Below are 17,901 nucleotides of genomic sequence, written 5' to 3'. Positions count from 1 at the left end.
CACTGTCATAGCTAATTCATGATACATCTAACAACACTGTGGTAGCTAAATCTTGATAATCTAAAAACACTGTAAAAGCTGAATTCCTACACAATGCAACAAATAATAAAACTCTTAACTGAGTCTTAACACATCTAATGACACTGTCCTACCTGAACTAAAACATCTTGCTCCTCCTGCTTTGTATTTTGACATTGATTCTGTGCATAGTGGGTGTATTCTAGATAGAATTAGAGAGGTTTTCAAAGAATGGTCTTCTTGAACTTTTCCTCACACTGTGAAAGTTCTTAGATACTATATTATGCCAGACTGTGTGTAGAAATCTATTAGTTAAGCCAGCCTCAGGGAGACAGGCTGATTGGCTGACTAGTACTGATATTAGAAACTCAAATTAGCTTTACAGAATGCAGTTAAAAGGACCACTAATCATAATGCTATACCAGTCCATAAGAAGTGGTCCATAAAATGTGGCATAATACCTATTATAATAGATACTTTATAGATAAAAAGTAAACCTCACCTAAGCTGTATACAAATATTCATGAACAAGTTATTATTTGAATTTTGAATTATTTTTAATTTGGAAATGGAATAAAAAATCAATGTGCTCCTACTACAGGATAAGTCATCTTCAAGATTTTTTGTACATGGCTCAGTTCCTGAGGTATATCACTTTGAGATGTCAGTGTACTGAAAAATTCATTTTATCACTTGAGACACTGCCATAGAGATGGATTGGATTATGATATTAAAATTTTGAAGTACATGTATATGCAATATACAATGTATTTTACTATCTGCATTGTTTTATTAACAGTAACATAGTTACGACTGACTGCTTTTTTTTGTCCTTTTTTTTTTACTACTTATGTTTGAAGTATTTTGCCTGGCACCTTATCAAGACAAATTACTACCGGGTTCATGGTTATTGACTCCCTATCTGAACACATTCTGTACAATTGGATAATTGTTAGCACTAAACTACCGGGTTCCATTTTAAATACCCCTGCTATTCATGTCACAATATTTGATTACCTTGTAATTTATTCTTGCTATTGAATTATATTGTAGATCAGAAGGAATAGGTGTGCTTAGCATTCCTTGGGACTTTCAAAGTATCACTACTAGGAAGTAATGAACAAAAGAAATTCTTCGAATGTATTTTGAAATCTGTTTCTTTAAATTCTGAAATATATATACTATACTTAGCTTAGTCATCTGATATATAATAGTTAAAAATCTCAACTTACTTTAATCTTATTTTCTATGAAGTGAACCTTTTAAATTTGATGTAATTTTGAGACAGTTGATTCTATATGCTGATGTTTAGTATATAAATGTATTGGTACATTGTGTGCATGCCTTTGAAATAATATAAGGAAAGGGTTTGCAGTTGGAATTCATGTTTTTATTTTACTTTGGATAGATATTGACAAAACAATACAAATATAGTACCATTGTATGGATTATTGCTCAGTAATGTTGACATAATTTTAGTGCATTACAAGTCATATTGGTTTTTTGTTTGAATTGACTATGGACACTGATTTATTCACTGACACCCAAGGTAAATTTTTAACTATAAGATCTTGGTAGTCTATGCCCTTTGTGAGAGCCCATTGTCAGTCAAATTATGCAGACTCCATTGTTTGTCATAGGGCACAGGCCTCATGATCAGTCTCAGTATGCAAGCTTTACAAATTGTACTGTATTGTCTGCAACAGAGTGCAGGTTTGAAGGCGAAATTAGTACTGGTATAAAGTGGGTAATAGGCCCAACTTTTGCTTGGAAAGTAAAATTTGCAAAACTGGAATGATTCATTACCCTTGTCTTTCCTCAATATTTGAAAACCATTTACTGATAGAGTAAATAGAAAAAATGTACATTTACCTTATAAATATGATTTAGTGTGAAACAATGATTTAACAATGGAGTTAACAAGTATTTGCTCTAAGTAAAGGAAATAAGTAAGAATATCCTAGCACTCATGTAGAAACATTTGACATTAATTTATACATATTATAGAGACAAAGATTGGTGCACTGCGACATTAAGACTCATATTAGTTGTTCCAGCTGTCAGTACTGAGTGTTGAATTAGTAAACCCATTTATATACTATGTATATTTATAACTTTATTGTGTAAGGCAAAACATTGTAATAAATATATATCAATATACTTCAGATGAAGATTCTTATTCAGTGATATATTTTATTCAATACTGTATCAATTCAAACTGTCATTGGACTAAAATATTGAAAAGTCACGTTTAATGAGATTGTAGTGAAGGTCTCATTTAGAATTTTTAAAAAAATCAGAACATCAAGGGATGTGCATAAAATATGCAAGTTTTGGTTAGAAGTACTTCTCTAAATTTTAAAAAGAGGTTGGAGTTCTGTTCCTCTTTACTTCCATGTCAGAAAATAGTTTGCTAGACAACCTCTAGCATTGCTGGAATAGGGCAAAAGATACTGACCTTTTAATTTAAAAGTATTTTCATAAAAGTTAGAATATTTCATGATGATATGCTAGCAAAGGAGGTAATGGTTTGTTTTGAACCACTTGTTATGTCATTGGTAGATGTACTTTGTTTTGACTTTTGACAAAGTTCTAGATAGCTACCCTGATCCAGTCAGTTATACTTTAATGCATGTTTAATAAAGTATTTAAATTTTAGACCTTGAGCTCATTAAACACTATTTTCTCAATGTTTGTTTTGTTTTCTATTTACAGGAATATTTGCTTATTTAAATTACCTAGTTCCTGCAAAGAGGAAAGAAATATTGGAGATTCTTGTCAATGGGTTAAAGAGATTAGAGTACAGAGGATATGATTCTGCTGGTAGGTCCTTGGGGAATATCATTGTCACAGAGCGGGCAATACTCCAATCTCTTTGTCTGTTCATTTTTCTGTTTGTCCAAAATATTTTGGCTACATTTTTCAACTTCTACTGCTCTATATGATATTTTATATAAGTATTTGCTTGTTGATTTTGATGGAAAAAACAACTGAAGAACATACTGTATTTGCATGGAAGCTATATAATCAATTTTAGAAAAGAACCTATGCATTTTGGAAAGTGACTCCAATTAAATTTTACACAACTATTACATAATGAGTTGTATGTTATCTCATATTTTTTTAGTTTTGATAGATTCTAACCTGTGTGATTGCACTTAAGACTTTATAGAAGTAGCAACTTCATATCGCAAGTTTTTAGTCACAGCCTTCTCAGCTCTTTTGTGGCAGAATATTTAAAATTTTAGGTATAAAAAAAATCTTAATATAAAAGAATTACTAGAAGAATGTGTATAAATTAAAATGATCCTTGATACCCACAAAATAGAACCAATGTAGAGTTTTTGATGTTGTTAATTAAATCATTTATAATTTAGGATGCATCAAAATTTTCTGAAATTAATAGAATAATTGATATGTAATATCTACTTGGGAGATAGAATAACCCAGGCATCTCACTTTGTCTCATTGAATCAATTACTTTGAAAATTTCTTTATCTTAGTCTCATTTATTTGCAGGTCTTGCATTTGAAGGAAGTGAAGTTGACGAAAATGATAACAGCATTCGTATGATCAAGTGCAAGGGGAGGGTCTCCATGCTAGAAGATGAGATCAAAAGTAAGAATTCAGTTATAGATAGACAGACTTTAAAGGAAAAATAATGATCAATCCTGATAAAATCACTGAATTGAGAAAAATTTGTTGGTTGCCTTTTATTTACTGCATCACAAATGTATTATGTAATAAGTTTTTTTCTTAGATTATGCCCCATTAAGTTATTTATAAAGCAAGAAGTCAGTTGAATAACCTTGATTTTGGATAAGGAGAAAGAAAAATACATGTATATTTTGATTAAACACTACTTCAGGAGTAAGCTTTGTGTGCATAGCTAAAAGGGGGGGTTTAAATTTGTTTGCTTTTGTAACTTACAAATACATATCTTTAGTAAGAGGTAGTCAAAGCATACTTTTCCCATAATTTTCAACAATCTAAAATAATACGAAATCCAAATGAATTTGTTTGTGTTAAGTGTTACATAAAAGCAAGCTTGACAGTAGAAATGAATTCAGTGAAACCTGTATCAACTAAACCCTGAAAAATCAGAAAACCTGTCTAAACCAGTCACATTTTAAGTCTTTTTTTATCAATTTAAAAATGTATTCTGAACTTTGATAAACCAAATACCTGTCTACACAAACCAATTTTAAAATCCAAACTGGTTTGGTTTACACTATTGTTTACATAAGACAATGATATTTTTACAGAATCTGTAGGAAGTCTCTGACTTTTAAGTTTTATTATACCATAAAAGTGTTTAAACTCGATATTTGACTGTTACTTAATGATGTTTTCTGTTTGTAAGTACTCAGTAAGCTCCTTATAGCATTATTACATAGGCATTGAACTTTGAGATTCATAACCTTTTTATTATTTTTTTTCTGAATTTAAGCATTATTGATAGTCATTAGCATTTTTTACTGGAACAGTTATATTGCTTATGTCAGCACTTGTCCAAAGTATGTGACAGTATGGTGACACTCAAATAGACTTGCTACAAGTCTTTCTGTAATGTAAATGTGTGTTCTTTCAAATTGATATCATTGTTATCAATTACTACCTATGTGAAATTCAGAATACAGCAGATGGATAATGAATAGTTAACAGAATAGATTTATACATTTTGTAAGGGAAATCAAGGGAACCAGGATTAAAGGAGGTAGACCTGGGGTAAGGGACATTACTCTTGAAATCAGTGATATGTTTGTATTATATTCAATTTCACCAAAACCTATCAAGCTTCCATTTGAAACAGAATGAAATCAGTCCATGTTTCTTTGATGCTTACATGGGATTGATGTAAATTGCTGAATACAAACGTTCCAATGATTTTTAAGAGATGTGTCCCTTACCCTAGGTCTACCTCCTTAAACAGTAATCAAAAGAATACAATCCAAGGATAGTGACTAGAAAGGGGAAATAAATAAACACGATGAAGAACACGATAAGGAGACAAAAGTTACTTAGCAACCTGGACTACACTAAAAACTAGGAGCATGGATGAGGTGCATTGACAGGGTAAGGGTGCTCTGCATTTTAAGGAACAACTTCTAAGTTCTGTTCAGGGTAGGCTGAGAAGTGGAAAGGGAAACTTATGATATTGAGACCAAAACGGTTGCCATGGTGCAGATAGATACACCATGATTGGATCAGTTTAGACAGGAGTTCCGTTTACCTGAAGCTTAAAATATATATTAAAGTTTATAAAAAGGGCTCAGTTTCACTGTACTCTTGAGAATGATTGTTTTATTAGATATCACAAGAAATTCCTGTAGTTATTTATATAATCCTTCCCATTTGTTAGGTCTAAGGGATATCAACATTGAAAAAGAATATACTATCCACTGTGGTATAGCTCACACTAGATGGGCAACTCATGGAGAACCTAGTCCAGTAAACAGCCATCCACAAAGATCTGATCCAGATAATGGTAAATAAAATTAACTTTATATTTAAATTTGAAAACAAAAAATTATATATTTAAATTACAACATGTTACTGTTCCTAAGACAAAGATGTTAAAGGTTTATGTCAAAATGCTACTGTTTCTAAACAGGCAGAGATGCTCATGGTTATTGTCACGGGAAGAAGGGAACTGAAAATTATACAATGTTGAGAAATAAGAACTGATGGTGAATACCCTGCAGAATGTGTGGTCTTCAGAAACTTGCTTGTTAATCATTTTTAAAAATTTCTGCAAATCACATATTCTACAAGAGAATGTGTGATATGTAGAAATTTTGTCACCCATCATTAGATTTTCATCATTGACATTGCTATGAGGATAAACAATTTACAATGTTAAACCTTTAAAAAGTAATGATTCTGGTGTATATGTTTTTTTTTAATCTGCTTGAAAGAAACTATTCATTGAAAAATATTGTATGTTCAAAGGAAGCAACCAACTAATCTATGGTTAAATGAGTAGGCAAAAACTATAGAAAAAGTGGTTTGGCATTCTTAATGAAAAATACATATCTTTAGACATAATTACTTAATATTTATCTTTGCATTGTAGAGTTTATGGTAGTACATAATGGTATCATTACAAACTACAAGGACATTAAATCACTTCTTGTAAGTATAATGTACATAACTGATATTTTATTGGTTTGCATCTTGTATATTAAGTATTTTACCAAAAGTATTACCGGTATAAAGACGTGCTGTGGCGCTGTTCATTAATTGCCAAAAAGAAGCCATATTCTTAAAGTAGATCATTTAAAATTTTTATATGAATTTTTATAATTGACAAATTTAGAAACAGCATATCAAATGTTTAAGCAAACGTGGGTATATGGAATAATAATGATGTGTTTATGTCAAAAGCAATAAAGCTTATAGAATTACAGTAAGAGTTTATATCTGTATTGGTATTAGCACCATTTTAAACATAAATATAGATATGGTTTATTATTTGTTACAATTATGTAATATTATGATAGATTGAAATAAGCAACAATATTGTATTGCGTAATGTGAGAAAAAAAATACAAATATGTTTTATTATCTTGTCATTTTTCTGCTAGGAACAAATTAAATATTTTCCAACTTTATTCTACTCCTTTATATTTCTGTTATGAAATGATAAATGGCATTTCTTTTTGATAATGATTTTATCACAGTTTATGTCAGGTGAAGAAGTCAATACAAAACCAAATTAAGATTTACATGTATTATTTTTTACTGGGTGAACTAAAGATTTAAGATGAAGTCAATTATAATTTGTTATCATTGGTGAGCTTACTTGTCCTATCATAGTTACTTGTACATTTTATTGGTTCACTGCATATCCTTCCACTGTAGCAAAAACATGTTTTGAAAATTAACCTGATAGATTTCTTGGTCAGATTAGATTGCTGATTATTTTGATTGATAACCAAGCAGTAGAATACCATTTAAAAGCAGTCTGCTGTACTATCCACAAACCTGTTTATGAACAAGTGTAAATTGTTCCAAAAATTGGTTGTGAAAGCATAACTTGAAAAAAAAACAATCCTTATAATTTAGTTTCTGACTAATTACAGTCTCAAAAAAAATTACTATTTGATCTTCATCCTTAATTAATATTTTAAAACTTTGGGATGATTGGAATCATATTGCAGACCAGTCGACTTTAATAACAGATCACAATACCAAATTGGTTTATACTGTATAATCTACCAGTATTTTGCTTCAAGAAAATCAACCAATCAGAAGCCTTGTTTTAAATCAAATAAAATTAAAAAGTAAATTCAGATCAAAATGATAATATACATTGTGTCAAAATTATGTAAATATACTTGTATATACAATTTATATTCATTTTTCTTCAAAAAATCATTTATATCATACTTTTAATCAATACCTATATTATTTATTTAATAGGAAAAGAAAGGTCATAAGTTTGAATCTGAAACTGACACAGAAGTTATAGCCAAGATGGTGAAACATATCTATGATAAACACAAGGGAGGAATCTCATTTAGAGAATGTGTAGAACTGACAATTCAGCAGTTGGTGAGGATGTTTACTTGTGATTTATAGTTGTGTATTTAAGAAATAAATCACACAAACTCCATTTTATCATTGTTTTACCATGGGCTGGCCATTTATGTGGCATTGTTTTACACCCAAGCGGTATTTGATTCTAATAGGACTAGTTCCTTCATATTTTCTAATAGATGCTGTCCATGTGTAGCATGAAATGTTGGTCATGTGTTTATCACTTTTTTACCATGGGTGTGGTCTAAAGAGCTTCAAAGCACATCATATTAGAATATATTAATAATAGTCATAGCCAAGTTGGCTCTGGTTATGGCATCACAAGACTCCTTATCGGTTAAAACTTGAAGAATTAAAATAAGAATTTCTTTTTAAGTAAAACTTTTGTATTTTTGTTGTTCCAAGAAATCTTAGCTTATTTCTATGAAAAATTTGAAAATTATGATTGACATGCAAAACAAGCTAATGTAATAGCTTCACCATTAAACAGTAGTCAATGAATTATCTCTCATTAACAGGAAGGTGCCTTTGCTATTTGTGTGATGAGCAGAAGATTTCCTGGTGAATGTGTAGCTACAAGGTAGACTTAAAAAATAGGAAAAAACTCAAAGTTCATTTGAATAAATTTGAAGATACTGTTCAAGTGTGAATGCTTTAAAACAGCATGAATATGTTTTTTTTTGCGGAATTAATAAATATGTACTTTAACATAGGATTTTATATAGTCAACATACATCTTAAGCAAACATCACTTATTCTTTCACAAGTGATTTGTTGACAGTAAATATTTGAGTTTTGACCATTTATTTTCAATATAGATGTAGTGATGTAATTTAATATGTGTATTTAATACTACTTGGTAATTATCAATATTTACTTTGTCTTAAATACTTCTTTTCCTCCTACATTGTCATTTATTTCCATTTTGTATGGATTCTTTTATGTTGACTAAATTGATAATGGAAATATATGGAATGATTTATAATGGTTATAAACCTAATTCTCAATAGTAGTAAAAGGTGTGAGATTTCTTCAAGTGTCTCCTGTAATCTATAAAACTGTTTTTATCTTTGTCTAAATATACAAGATGGGGTTACATTTTCTATTAAAGAAATAAATCAGTTATAAATGTACTTTTAGTGGGAAAAAGATTTATATATACCAAACAACCTACCGGTAGTCAATACTGCCACAACCAAAGTATATTTACACCAGTATGCCACTTATTGTATTACATTCATCTAATGAAAATTGCAAGTTCAACCAAATTTAGGGTTACTAATATGCTAGCTCATATATGTTGCAAAAGTTGGTCCTTCAATTTATAATTTCACAAAAAAATATTTCCATGCATATTTTATTTTACATTGTACTTTTTTTTCAGTTCTGTTCATCAATTCACATTCTAAATACTTGCTCCAATGTCAATCTCTTTCTCTGCCTGTCTGTCTGTTTGTCTGACAGAAGTGATTATATATTTCAGACGAGGAAGCCCATTACTTGTTGGTGTCAAAAGTCAAGCCAAGCTAACCACTGACCATATACCTGTATTGTACAGTAAAGGTCAGTAGTCATGGCAACATTGATAAGTTTATTGTCACGCTATAACTGTCTTAGATTGCCATATTGATGTTGTTTTAACGAGGTGAAATTTCACAGCATGTTAATATTCATAATAATGAAACCATTTTGGAAGAAGCAAAGTGCAGCTTCTGTCTTAAGTAATACCATGGACTGAAAAAGATAAAGGATAAAAGGAACATTTCATTGTACTTAGGATTATGGTATCTGTAATTTCAGCAATCAACAATTTTATACAATGCAATTATAAAATTTCCCTGAATGACAGATGGTGTTTTCTACTCATGAAATAAACATACGTATGCTAAACGTTATCATCAAAGGCACAAAGAAAATATTTAATATAACTATTGTTCTTGTTGTGAAAGGATTAGATTATAAAGGTGACTATAGCATGTAATTCCTAACATATAAAGCTTTTTCACCCTTTTGTAAGGTCCTTTGCTTTTTTCATTAGGCTGATTTAAATTTCTATAAGTTAGACTGAAAGCACTTACAAAAGTGGTATGTTTCATCTATGGTGTCTTTCAGATATTATCAAAATAATGCCTCTTTAGTTTTTGGTTGCCTTATTTACCAATACTAATTAGCATGATAAAGTATTTGTAAGCACATTTGATATATGATTCTGTATTTGTGCATGCAGGTCGTTTAGATGAGAAAGGTATGAGTTGTGAAAGTGTAGCTGCTGTAAATACGCTGATCACTAATGTAATATGTATCCATCTCTGTTTCATTTCAGTAGTTGTTGCACATCGTTTAGTATCATCCATGTAATTTTCATGTTACCCCAAAGTCTTCACTAGTTTCCATCCAACTTCTCCTCAAAGTTTCCCTTTTTTTTTCTTTTTTTTTTGTGGGAGCATTGCTTATTTTAATAATAAATGCTTTGGGGACACCGGTATGTAAATTGCATCATTTTCACTATCATATGAACTCAACTTTCACTTTTAAATTGATTCATCATGTTGCAATGTACAAAATTTAAACTTTTTTGACATTTTGGAAAATAATGAAAATGTTAAACGAGGGTTAATTTTAATTTTCTAGTTTAAAGAGCAGAATTCTTTTTATACTTTTTTATAACACAACAAAAATAATAACAGTTGTATAATGGTATGGTGCTGTTGTATATGTCATCTTCGTAGACGCTTGGTTTTCATGTGATAAATTGAATATTAGTTGATCTTGTTGGTTGTTTCAAAACAATAGCACATGTAAAAGTGAATGGATCTCTTTGAAATTATACCATAAGATTCTTAACACAAAAGAAACTTTTTTTATTGATTTTTTACATTACAAGGTTCCATGCTACCAAAGGCTATTACAAACATTTTTTTTTCTGGATTCAAGAAAACAACTTGAGAAAAAGTACATGGATATTTATGAAACTGTACAACTAAGTTCCATACTATATAAGGATAGTTTTGATGGATTCAAATGTTTAAGCCCTTACTTGAATTTTAGGCCAAATGGAGGTCAAAATAAACATTATCTTCATTTTGATGGCTGATTTCTTTTGTCTAACTACAAATTTTAAAGTCTTTGATAACTTTCCTTCATGTCAGAATATTGTCAAATATTTACTCACAATCCAATTTAGGAGCTGTATCAAGTTTGAATGTTGTGTCAATACTCAGCATTACTGATCAGTGTTCCATACCTGCAGTTGTATATAGCTGTGCCTAGCAAAGCACTTTATTATTATAACAATATCAGCACAAAAAATATTAAAAATCTTTGAGTCACATCTTGAGTTTTCATCTTTAAAAGATACTTTTGGAGATAGTTGATATCAGATATGGATACATTATGGCTATGACTTGTGATGTTTACTTTGCATGTAGGTAGAGATAAAGAGGAACAGGAAGGTATTCTAATCTCATCTGCATATTTTCTGTTTGGCAATGCTTCTTCTTCCATTGTAATACTAGCAAGCTTTTAAAGTTTTATGCTTTTGTAAAAGCTGCACAAGAAATAACTTGGAGAAGGATGTTAATTTCTTTAATGGAAATAATGATGTATCCATGATAAATAATTTAATAATTTTGATCTTTTCATTTGAATTATAATTTTATGTAGTTATCTTATAGATGTACATAACCTCTGTTCTGTCTTCACTGTTTCAAAATAAGGGTTTTCTTATAACCTTAGACTAAAAGTTTAATAATTAAAATGTAGCGCATAAATTTCTAAGAAATTGTCTAAATTTATGAGGACATAGAATATTATCCCCTCTAGTGACTTATGCTTTGTAGTTATTTTTTTTTGTATTACTTTCAAGAAACAGTTTTGAGAAATAAATCACTGCTTTCTGACAAACACGTAGGTTTGTACAAATGTTTGTTAACACTGTAGGTAGATGTCAGGTTTTGGTGTTTTAAGTTTCTTGTCACTGATAGGTAGGGATAATCCTTGAATTTGTTCAATACACATAGACATATTAATATAATGGTAGAAAAAAAAACTCCAGCTGAAGGTTTGTTTGTATTCAAACTTAATTTTTGTGTGTAGTAAACAAATAATTTGCATTGTTACATTTATATTCTGTCAGATTTGTCACCAAGATATTGTTATTGTGTTTTCTGGTGTCAGCGTCCACGTTTAATTTTGATGTGAACCACTAGGTCAATCATATTTGGTATACAGTTGAATTAGCATTCTATATTCATTTTGTTTATATGCCCCAGCAATAATTGTCAATTAACTTTGAAATTACAAATTTATTGTTAAGATTTTAATGTTATGTTTTCTGATTAGCAATTTGGTTGCATTTAAATTATACATTTCTGTATGCATATACCCATGCAGTCATGCTCAATTGACTTTGAAATTTGAAACTTCTCGAGATGACAGTTGATAGAATACTTGCCCAAATGTATTGTGCATCAGTTAGCTCAAAAGATTTTTTCCAGGCCTCATCAGAAGATTTTGTTACCACCATCTTGTCATTGAAATGATAAAATAAAATACCATGTTAAAAATTTTTTTTAAAGAAAACAATTAAAAAAATAAAATCTTTATTCTTGATAAAATAATATTTAACATTCCTGTTGTCTGTGCATGAGACTTTGGTCAGTTTTCTGCATATCTTGTTTGCTAGTAACAGTGCAGTGATTAGACATCAGGTTGATGTTAAGAAATGATAATCAGTATTTCAGTTAATGTATAATATAACAACTCTCTTATATTGTCTAGACTATATTATTTTCTGCTTTTATCTTCTTACTTCAAAAAGAGATAATTGTTACATACTTTCAAATAAATAAAATCAACTTATTTTATTGAAATTTTGTTATTGTTGTGTTAAATTGCTTAAAAAACTTCCTATTTTCAGATATGTTAGATGGCTGAGCTAAATGCCATGATTAATTTTATGATTTTGTTATTGGTCCTTGAAACCCTTCCCTTCAGATATGTAAAATATGCTAAAATGTCTTTTTTAATATAATATGTATTCTACTTCTCCACCACTTATACTATGGTAGGTATAACAACATTTGACAATATTATAGACTCTCGTCCCTTTACCCTGTATCAGCAGGGTCACTGGCATAGATTGGGCTTTTTTTAAAGTCAACCTGAATTTGGTCTTCAAATGAAAAAGTACAAAAAAGAATAGATGGTGGTGTATTGCTTTGGCCAATGATTGAACTTGAACATGTTTTCTATTTTTTCAGACCACAGAGGTTTTACTCATACTACACAGAGAACAGACAGCATATCAGAATTCCACCCTGTTGGAGAAGAGAGTGAAGTTGAGTATTTCTTTGCCTCAGATGCAAGGTAAGTTTATGAATTGACAGATATAACAGTCTATGGTAAGACAATAGTTCTATGTTGGAGACTAGCAAAAAATTTAATCAGCAGTGAAAGTTCAGTATTTTTTTTTAACATAGTTAAATAGATATTCTTAATGATCATATATTTTGTCCAATGCTTAAAAATTTAGCCAGTACAACACCATTTTGTCTATGTCTCCATGCTCTTTCTAGAAGTGAAAATATTGTGCTAGATCATCTAAAATTCCCACATTAACAAGACCTATTTCAATAACCACTTCTCAGAAACATAGAGTTGATTTAATTAAACAATGAAAAAGTGTTTAAAGTAACTAAGAATGTTTAATATTGTACTGTAGTGCAATAATAGAACACACCAATCAGGTGATTTTTCTGGAGGATGATGATGTGGCAGCAGTCAGTAAAGGATGCTTGTCAATCCACAGAATCAAACGCACCCTTGATGAATCTACCGTCAGAGAAGTTATCACACTTAAATTGGAACTCCAAGAAATAATGAAAGGTAACCAATCCTAAGTTTTCTCATTAAAAACTAATTGCAAGAGTAATTTGGTCATATTTGGGTTGTATATTTTCAACATTTCTTTTATATAGTGAATAATAATGTGTTGCACCAAAATTTGTATTGATGAAAGACGATTCCTATGGCTTGGTAATTGGGAATAAGCATGCATACTGTGTTGTATTAAGTGTAAATTTTAGATGTGGCACATCATACATTCTAAAATTGTTTGTTCAGCAGCTGCCATACCATCTGATACACTTTTCAATTTTGAATTTTCAAACAGCTCTTTTGTATATCAACTTGTAGGAAAATAAAATAAAAATTAAAATATGATGGTGGGGATCATGTTGATATAAATAAATAAAAGGGAGTTAACTTTTATAAGGGATAAAATTCTTCTTAGCCTATTCAAGATATACCTAATCATCTAACTGTAGATGTTCATAATAAGGTTTATTGATAGTGTATGTTAGATGATTATATCTTGAATAAAAAATTTGGAGGCCTTGTCTGAAAATATGTTGGTAGGGGGAAATACTTAAGAAAATAAAAAAAAAACCAAATGCTACCAAAAAAAACATAAGGTCTTTCCCATGTCTTAGCTGTAGAGAATTAACTGTGACTATTAAATTTTGTAGTAGCTAATTTTTATAGTGGGCATCAATTATTTGGGAAAAAAAATAAATGTTAGAGGCACTTTTTTATGATTTTTTATCTTCTGCAAGGAAATGAAAATTAGTTCATCAGGAAATAATGCTAGTCACTGTAAATGTCATATCACTTGCTTTATAGGAAACTATGGAACTTTCATGGAGAAGGAAATCTTTGAACAACCAGAATCTGTGATAAATACAATGAGAGGTCGTGTTAACTTTGAGACCAACCAAGTTATCCTTGGTGGAATCAAAGATTACATGGCTGAAATCAGGAGATGTAGGAGGTTGCTATTTATAGCCTGTGGGACCAGTTATCATAGTGCAGTGGCTGTAAGTAGCTGTCATCTTTTGTGCCCATTTCATCAATAGGAATCATAAATGTACACATTTATATTATTCTTCTTTAAACTTCCATCCGAAAGAATTTAAAACATAAACGATACTAATATTTTAAATAAATTTGAAAAAAAAATAAAATTAATTTATATTTTTGGGCTTACATTGACCAGAAGTCCATGTAAGCTTGGTATCTGGCATTGTCTTTTGGCACTGTTAGAAATGTTAGGAGACAGGATGTAAGGAAGGACCTCTTTATCTTTTGTTCCTCTTCATCAGATGGCCAGCAGATTTAAAATTTTCAAAGTGAGCCACACAAGCTTATATTTTGTTTTTGTCATACCAAATAGTTTTTTTCTCCTTTTTTTTGTAGACACGTCAGTTGTTAGAAGAGTTGACAGAGTTACCAGTAATGGTAGAGTTAGCCAGTGATTTCCTTGACAGACAGACACCTGTTTTCAGAGATGATGTATGTTTCTTTATCAGTCAGTCAGGTGAGTTGTTGCTATGACATATACAGAATAATAGCAGTTTTGAAGTATAGACAGTAAACTGAAAAGGTGAGATATGATGTTCTGTCAAGACATTCAAAACCAGCATTATTCTTTCTACCAGTGTTGGCACAGTTGATGTTCTTTAATGTCATTCGAAATTGCTGATATTTTTATGTATCATGGCAGCAGCCTGAGATAAGAAATGATCAGCTGGTAGTAATAATGGAAAATTGCTAAAGTTACTGATAAACTTAATTCCTATTGTGACCTTCACTATACTGTATTTTGTTGACTGGTTAACAGTGAATTTATCTCCAACCAATTGATATTTTTGTATAGAAAATACATGTAAGGATGTTTGGATTAATTCCAAACTCTGTGATCCAGTGTTATCTATTCAATTATGACAATTTAAGATACTTTCACAGTTGTCAGAAATATTAGTAATATTAGGAGAGGGAAGTTTAACATGCTACAAAACTTGGCTTTATCCACCATTTCCATTGAAAATGCCTGTACGAAGTCTGGACTATTGCTGTTTTTTTTAATCTTACCAGTTTCTTACCTATCAGTTCAGTAATTTTGTTTGTTACTCTTTATTTGGTGTATTCTTACTTTTAACATCAATGAAACAATGAGAATTTAGTACAAAAACAACGGGAAAACATATTATTTTTGCCAATGACGTCCACAAGTGTAAATATGTCTATGTTTTATAGGTGAGACAGCTGATACACTGATGGCTCTGAGGTACTGTAAACAGAGAGGAGCATTAATTGTTGGTATTACTAATACAGTAGGCAGTACAATCAGTAGAGATTCACACTGTGGTGTACACATTAATGCTGGCCCAGAGATAGGTGTTGCTAGTACCAAGGTAAACTCTCAATTAGTCATACAATTATAACTTATATCTGTTAGTCACTCTAATCTGTCAAAATTGTGAAAAAACACTGTTTTACAGCTAATTTTTTTAAAGGAGTGACAGTCAATATTGCTTTGGCCACACAATTAGACATCAATTTCTTCCAGAATTATGTCTCCACTCACTTTGGTGGAGAAACATATTATTTTTGCCCTGTCCATCTGTCCGTCTGTTAGTCACACTTTTTAAACCAAAACACCTCTGAAACTAATGCATTAAATTTCATGAAATTTAAAAGTAATTAGGACATGATTTGTAGTTACGCATATTACCAGGAATTTATGATTCACTGAATTTTGTGACAGTTAAACCCCTAAACCCATTTGAACTTTTGAACATGGAGAGACATACATTATTGTAGGCAAAAACAAAATTTCTTTTGATTTTCTTGCAACTTTTTTAAAACTACACAAAAAGAAGATTTTGCCATGAGCCAGCAGTAATACACTTGTTCTCACGTTAAATAGTAGTGTTACTTGAATTTTTGAAAGAGACAAGGGAACTCATGATATCTAGGCTAGAAATTATTCTTAATCACTAAAGGTATTTTATTGAAAATATAAGGAAGCACATAATATAAAGATATGCTTGCAGTTCAGTTCCGTTATGTTTTGTGACAATGTTTGGATGTAAGAGCATATTTTTATAGTGTGGTATCATTTGTTATATCATCATACACACAATGATATTATCACTTTTAAAGCAATGGAATATGAATAATACTATATTTGATGGCCTTTAGCTATTCTTCCATTAAGGTGAACTTTGACTGAGTCACACATGCCTTCAAAACAGTGATTGAATTGTAAATGCTCAGTGATATATAAAACAACATTCAGAACACTCAGGCCTCATTATTATAGCCCTTCTTTACACTTAGATTTTGTGACAGTGTGGAGACATATAGTAAATCATCATACTCACAAAGATACATCCATTCACTTTTACAGCAATAAATTTAGTTAAATAACTGTATGTAATATTGGTGGAGCTTTCTCCCACTGATTCATATGACTTTTTTTTATAAATGTTTATGTTCCATTTTAGGCTTACACTAGTCAATTTATTGCTCTTGTCATGTTTGGTTTGGTTATGTGTGAGGACAGAATCTCAATGCAAGAGAGAAGAAGGGACATCATTCAAGGTCTTAAAAAACTGCCAGGTAAGAAAGAAAAGTCGTGGCATTAGTGATTAGGTACCAAATAGAGGTCAGAAACAAGCATTTTCATGGTATCCAGACAATAACTTGAGTGAAAGTAAATGGATCTCTGTGAAGTTGTTAAATGCCTTTACTGTTCTGAAGCTTATGGAAAAGTTTTTTTTTCGACATGGTATCTGATGCTAATGTTTAAGGTAATTCATACCTATTACATAGAATATCTTTTAAGGGCACCTTGCATGAAGAAATGCGTTTTCAACAAGTCAAAAAATTGCTTGATATGATGTGAAAACATTATCTTTAATAGCTTACCTGACTGAAGGCCATGTGAGCTATTGCCATCACTTGGCATCAGTTGTCGTCATCGTCATTAATTTTTTCAAAACTTTTCTCCTTTGACACTATTTGACCAATTGGAATCAAACTTGGTTTGAATGTTCCTTGGGGTATCATGCATAGAACTGATGTGGGGATTTTTGCTCCGTTGAAAAGCATGGCCACAGTTAGGGGTCAGACAAAAGTTTTTCACATATATCTCCAAAACAGTTTGGTATAGCCCATTCTCAAAGGGGTAAAAGTGTTCAGCATGATGAGATTTATCTGCGGTCAAATTTTCATTTTAATCTATCAAGCCATGTTGGAGTTATTGCTCTTTTTTTTTTCTTTTTTTTTCTTTTTTTTTTAAAGTTTTTTGCTATTTTTAATGTTATTTCTTTCAAAAATCTTCTCCTCTGACACTATTTTTCCAATTGAAACAAAACTTGGTATAAGTGTTCCTTGGGATATCCTGCATAGAATTGAAGTGGGGTTTTTTGATCCGTCGAATAACATGGCCACTGTTACTATAAATAGAACATAGGGGTCAGACAGTAATTTTTTGCA

The 17,901-nt window shown here is 30.7% G+C and overlaps 1 protein-coding gene across 13 annotated transcripts in view; it reads left to right on the top strand.

Moving 5' to 3' along the window:
* Window positions 1-17,901, top strand: part of LOC148619337 (glutamine--fructose-6-phosphate aminotransferase [isomerizing] 2-like) — a 36,623-nt gene that overhangs the window by 5,643 nt on the left and 13,079 nt on the right. For 2 of the 13 annotated variants that reach the window (XM_088579099.1, XM_088579101.1), the window contains exons 1-17: window positions 1,280-1,567; window positions 2,734-2,841; window positions 3,538-3,636; window positions 5,381-5,506; window positions 6,095-6,153; window positions 7,444-7,575; window positions 8,079-8,140; window positions 9,044-9,123; window positions 9,510-9,524; window positions 9,788-9,805; window positions 10,989-11,012; window positions 12,822-12,927; window positions 13,283-13,446; window positions 14,242-14,435; window positions 14,815-14,935; window positions 15,655-15,812; window positions 16,908-17,022. In XM_088579099.1, the coding sequence (XP_088435225.1) occupies window positions 1,537-1,567; window positions 2,734-2,841; window positions 3,538-3,636; window positions 5,381-5,506; window positions 6,095-6,153; window positions 7,444-7,575; window positions 8,079-8,140; window positions 9,044-9,123; window positions 9,510-9,524; window positions 9,788-9,805; window positions 10,989-11,012; window positions 12,822-12,927; window positions 13,283-13,446; window positions 14,242-14,435; window positions 14,815-14,935; window positions 15,655-15,812; window positions 16,908-17,022 (1,612 nt within the window). In that variant the 5' untranslated portion in view covers window positions 1,280-1,536. Of the gene's footprint in view, window positions 1-1,279; window positions 1,568-2,733; window positions 2,842-3,537; window positions 3,637-5,380; window positions 5,507-6,094; window positions 6,154-7,443; window positions 7,576-8,078; window positions 8,141-9,043; window positions 9,124-9,509; window positions 9,525-9,787; window positions 9,806-10,988; window positions 11,013-12,821; window positions 12,928-13,282; window positions 13,447-14,241; window positions 14,436-14,814; window positions 14,936-15,654; window positions 15,813-16,907; window positions 17,023-17,901 lie in introns of those variants that run through there. The other 11 variants (XM_088579098.1, XM_088579100.1, XM_088579106.1 and 8 more) reach the window with 11 other exon arrangements.

Source organism: Perna viridis, chromosome 4, assembly GCF_037379345.1.
Source record: "Perna viridis isolate PV_CMFRI_1.1 ecotype Kerala chromosome 4, ASM3737934v1, whole genome shotgun sequence".
Lineage (NCBI taxonomy): Eukaryota > Metazoa > Mollusca > Bivalvia > Mytilida > Mytilidae > Perna > Perna viridis.
The sequence above is the reverse complement of the archived record's forward strand: the minus strand, read 5'-3'. Positions and strand labels throughout refer to the sequence as shown.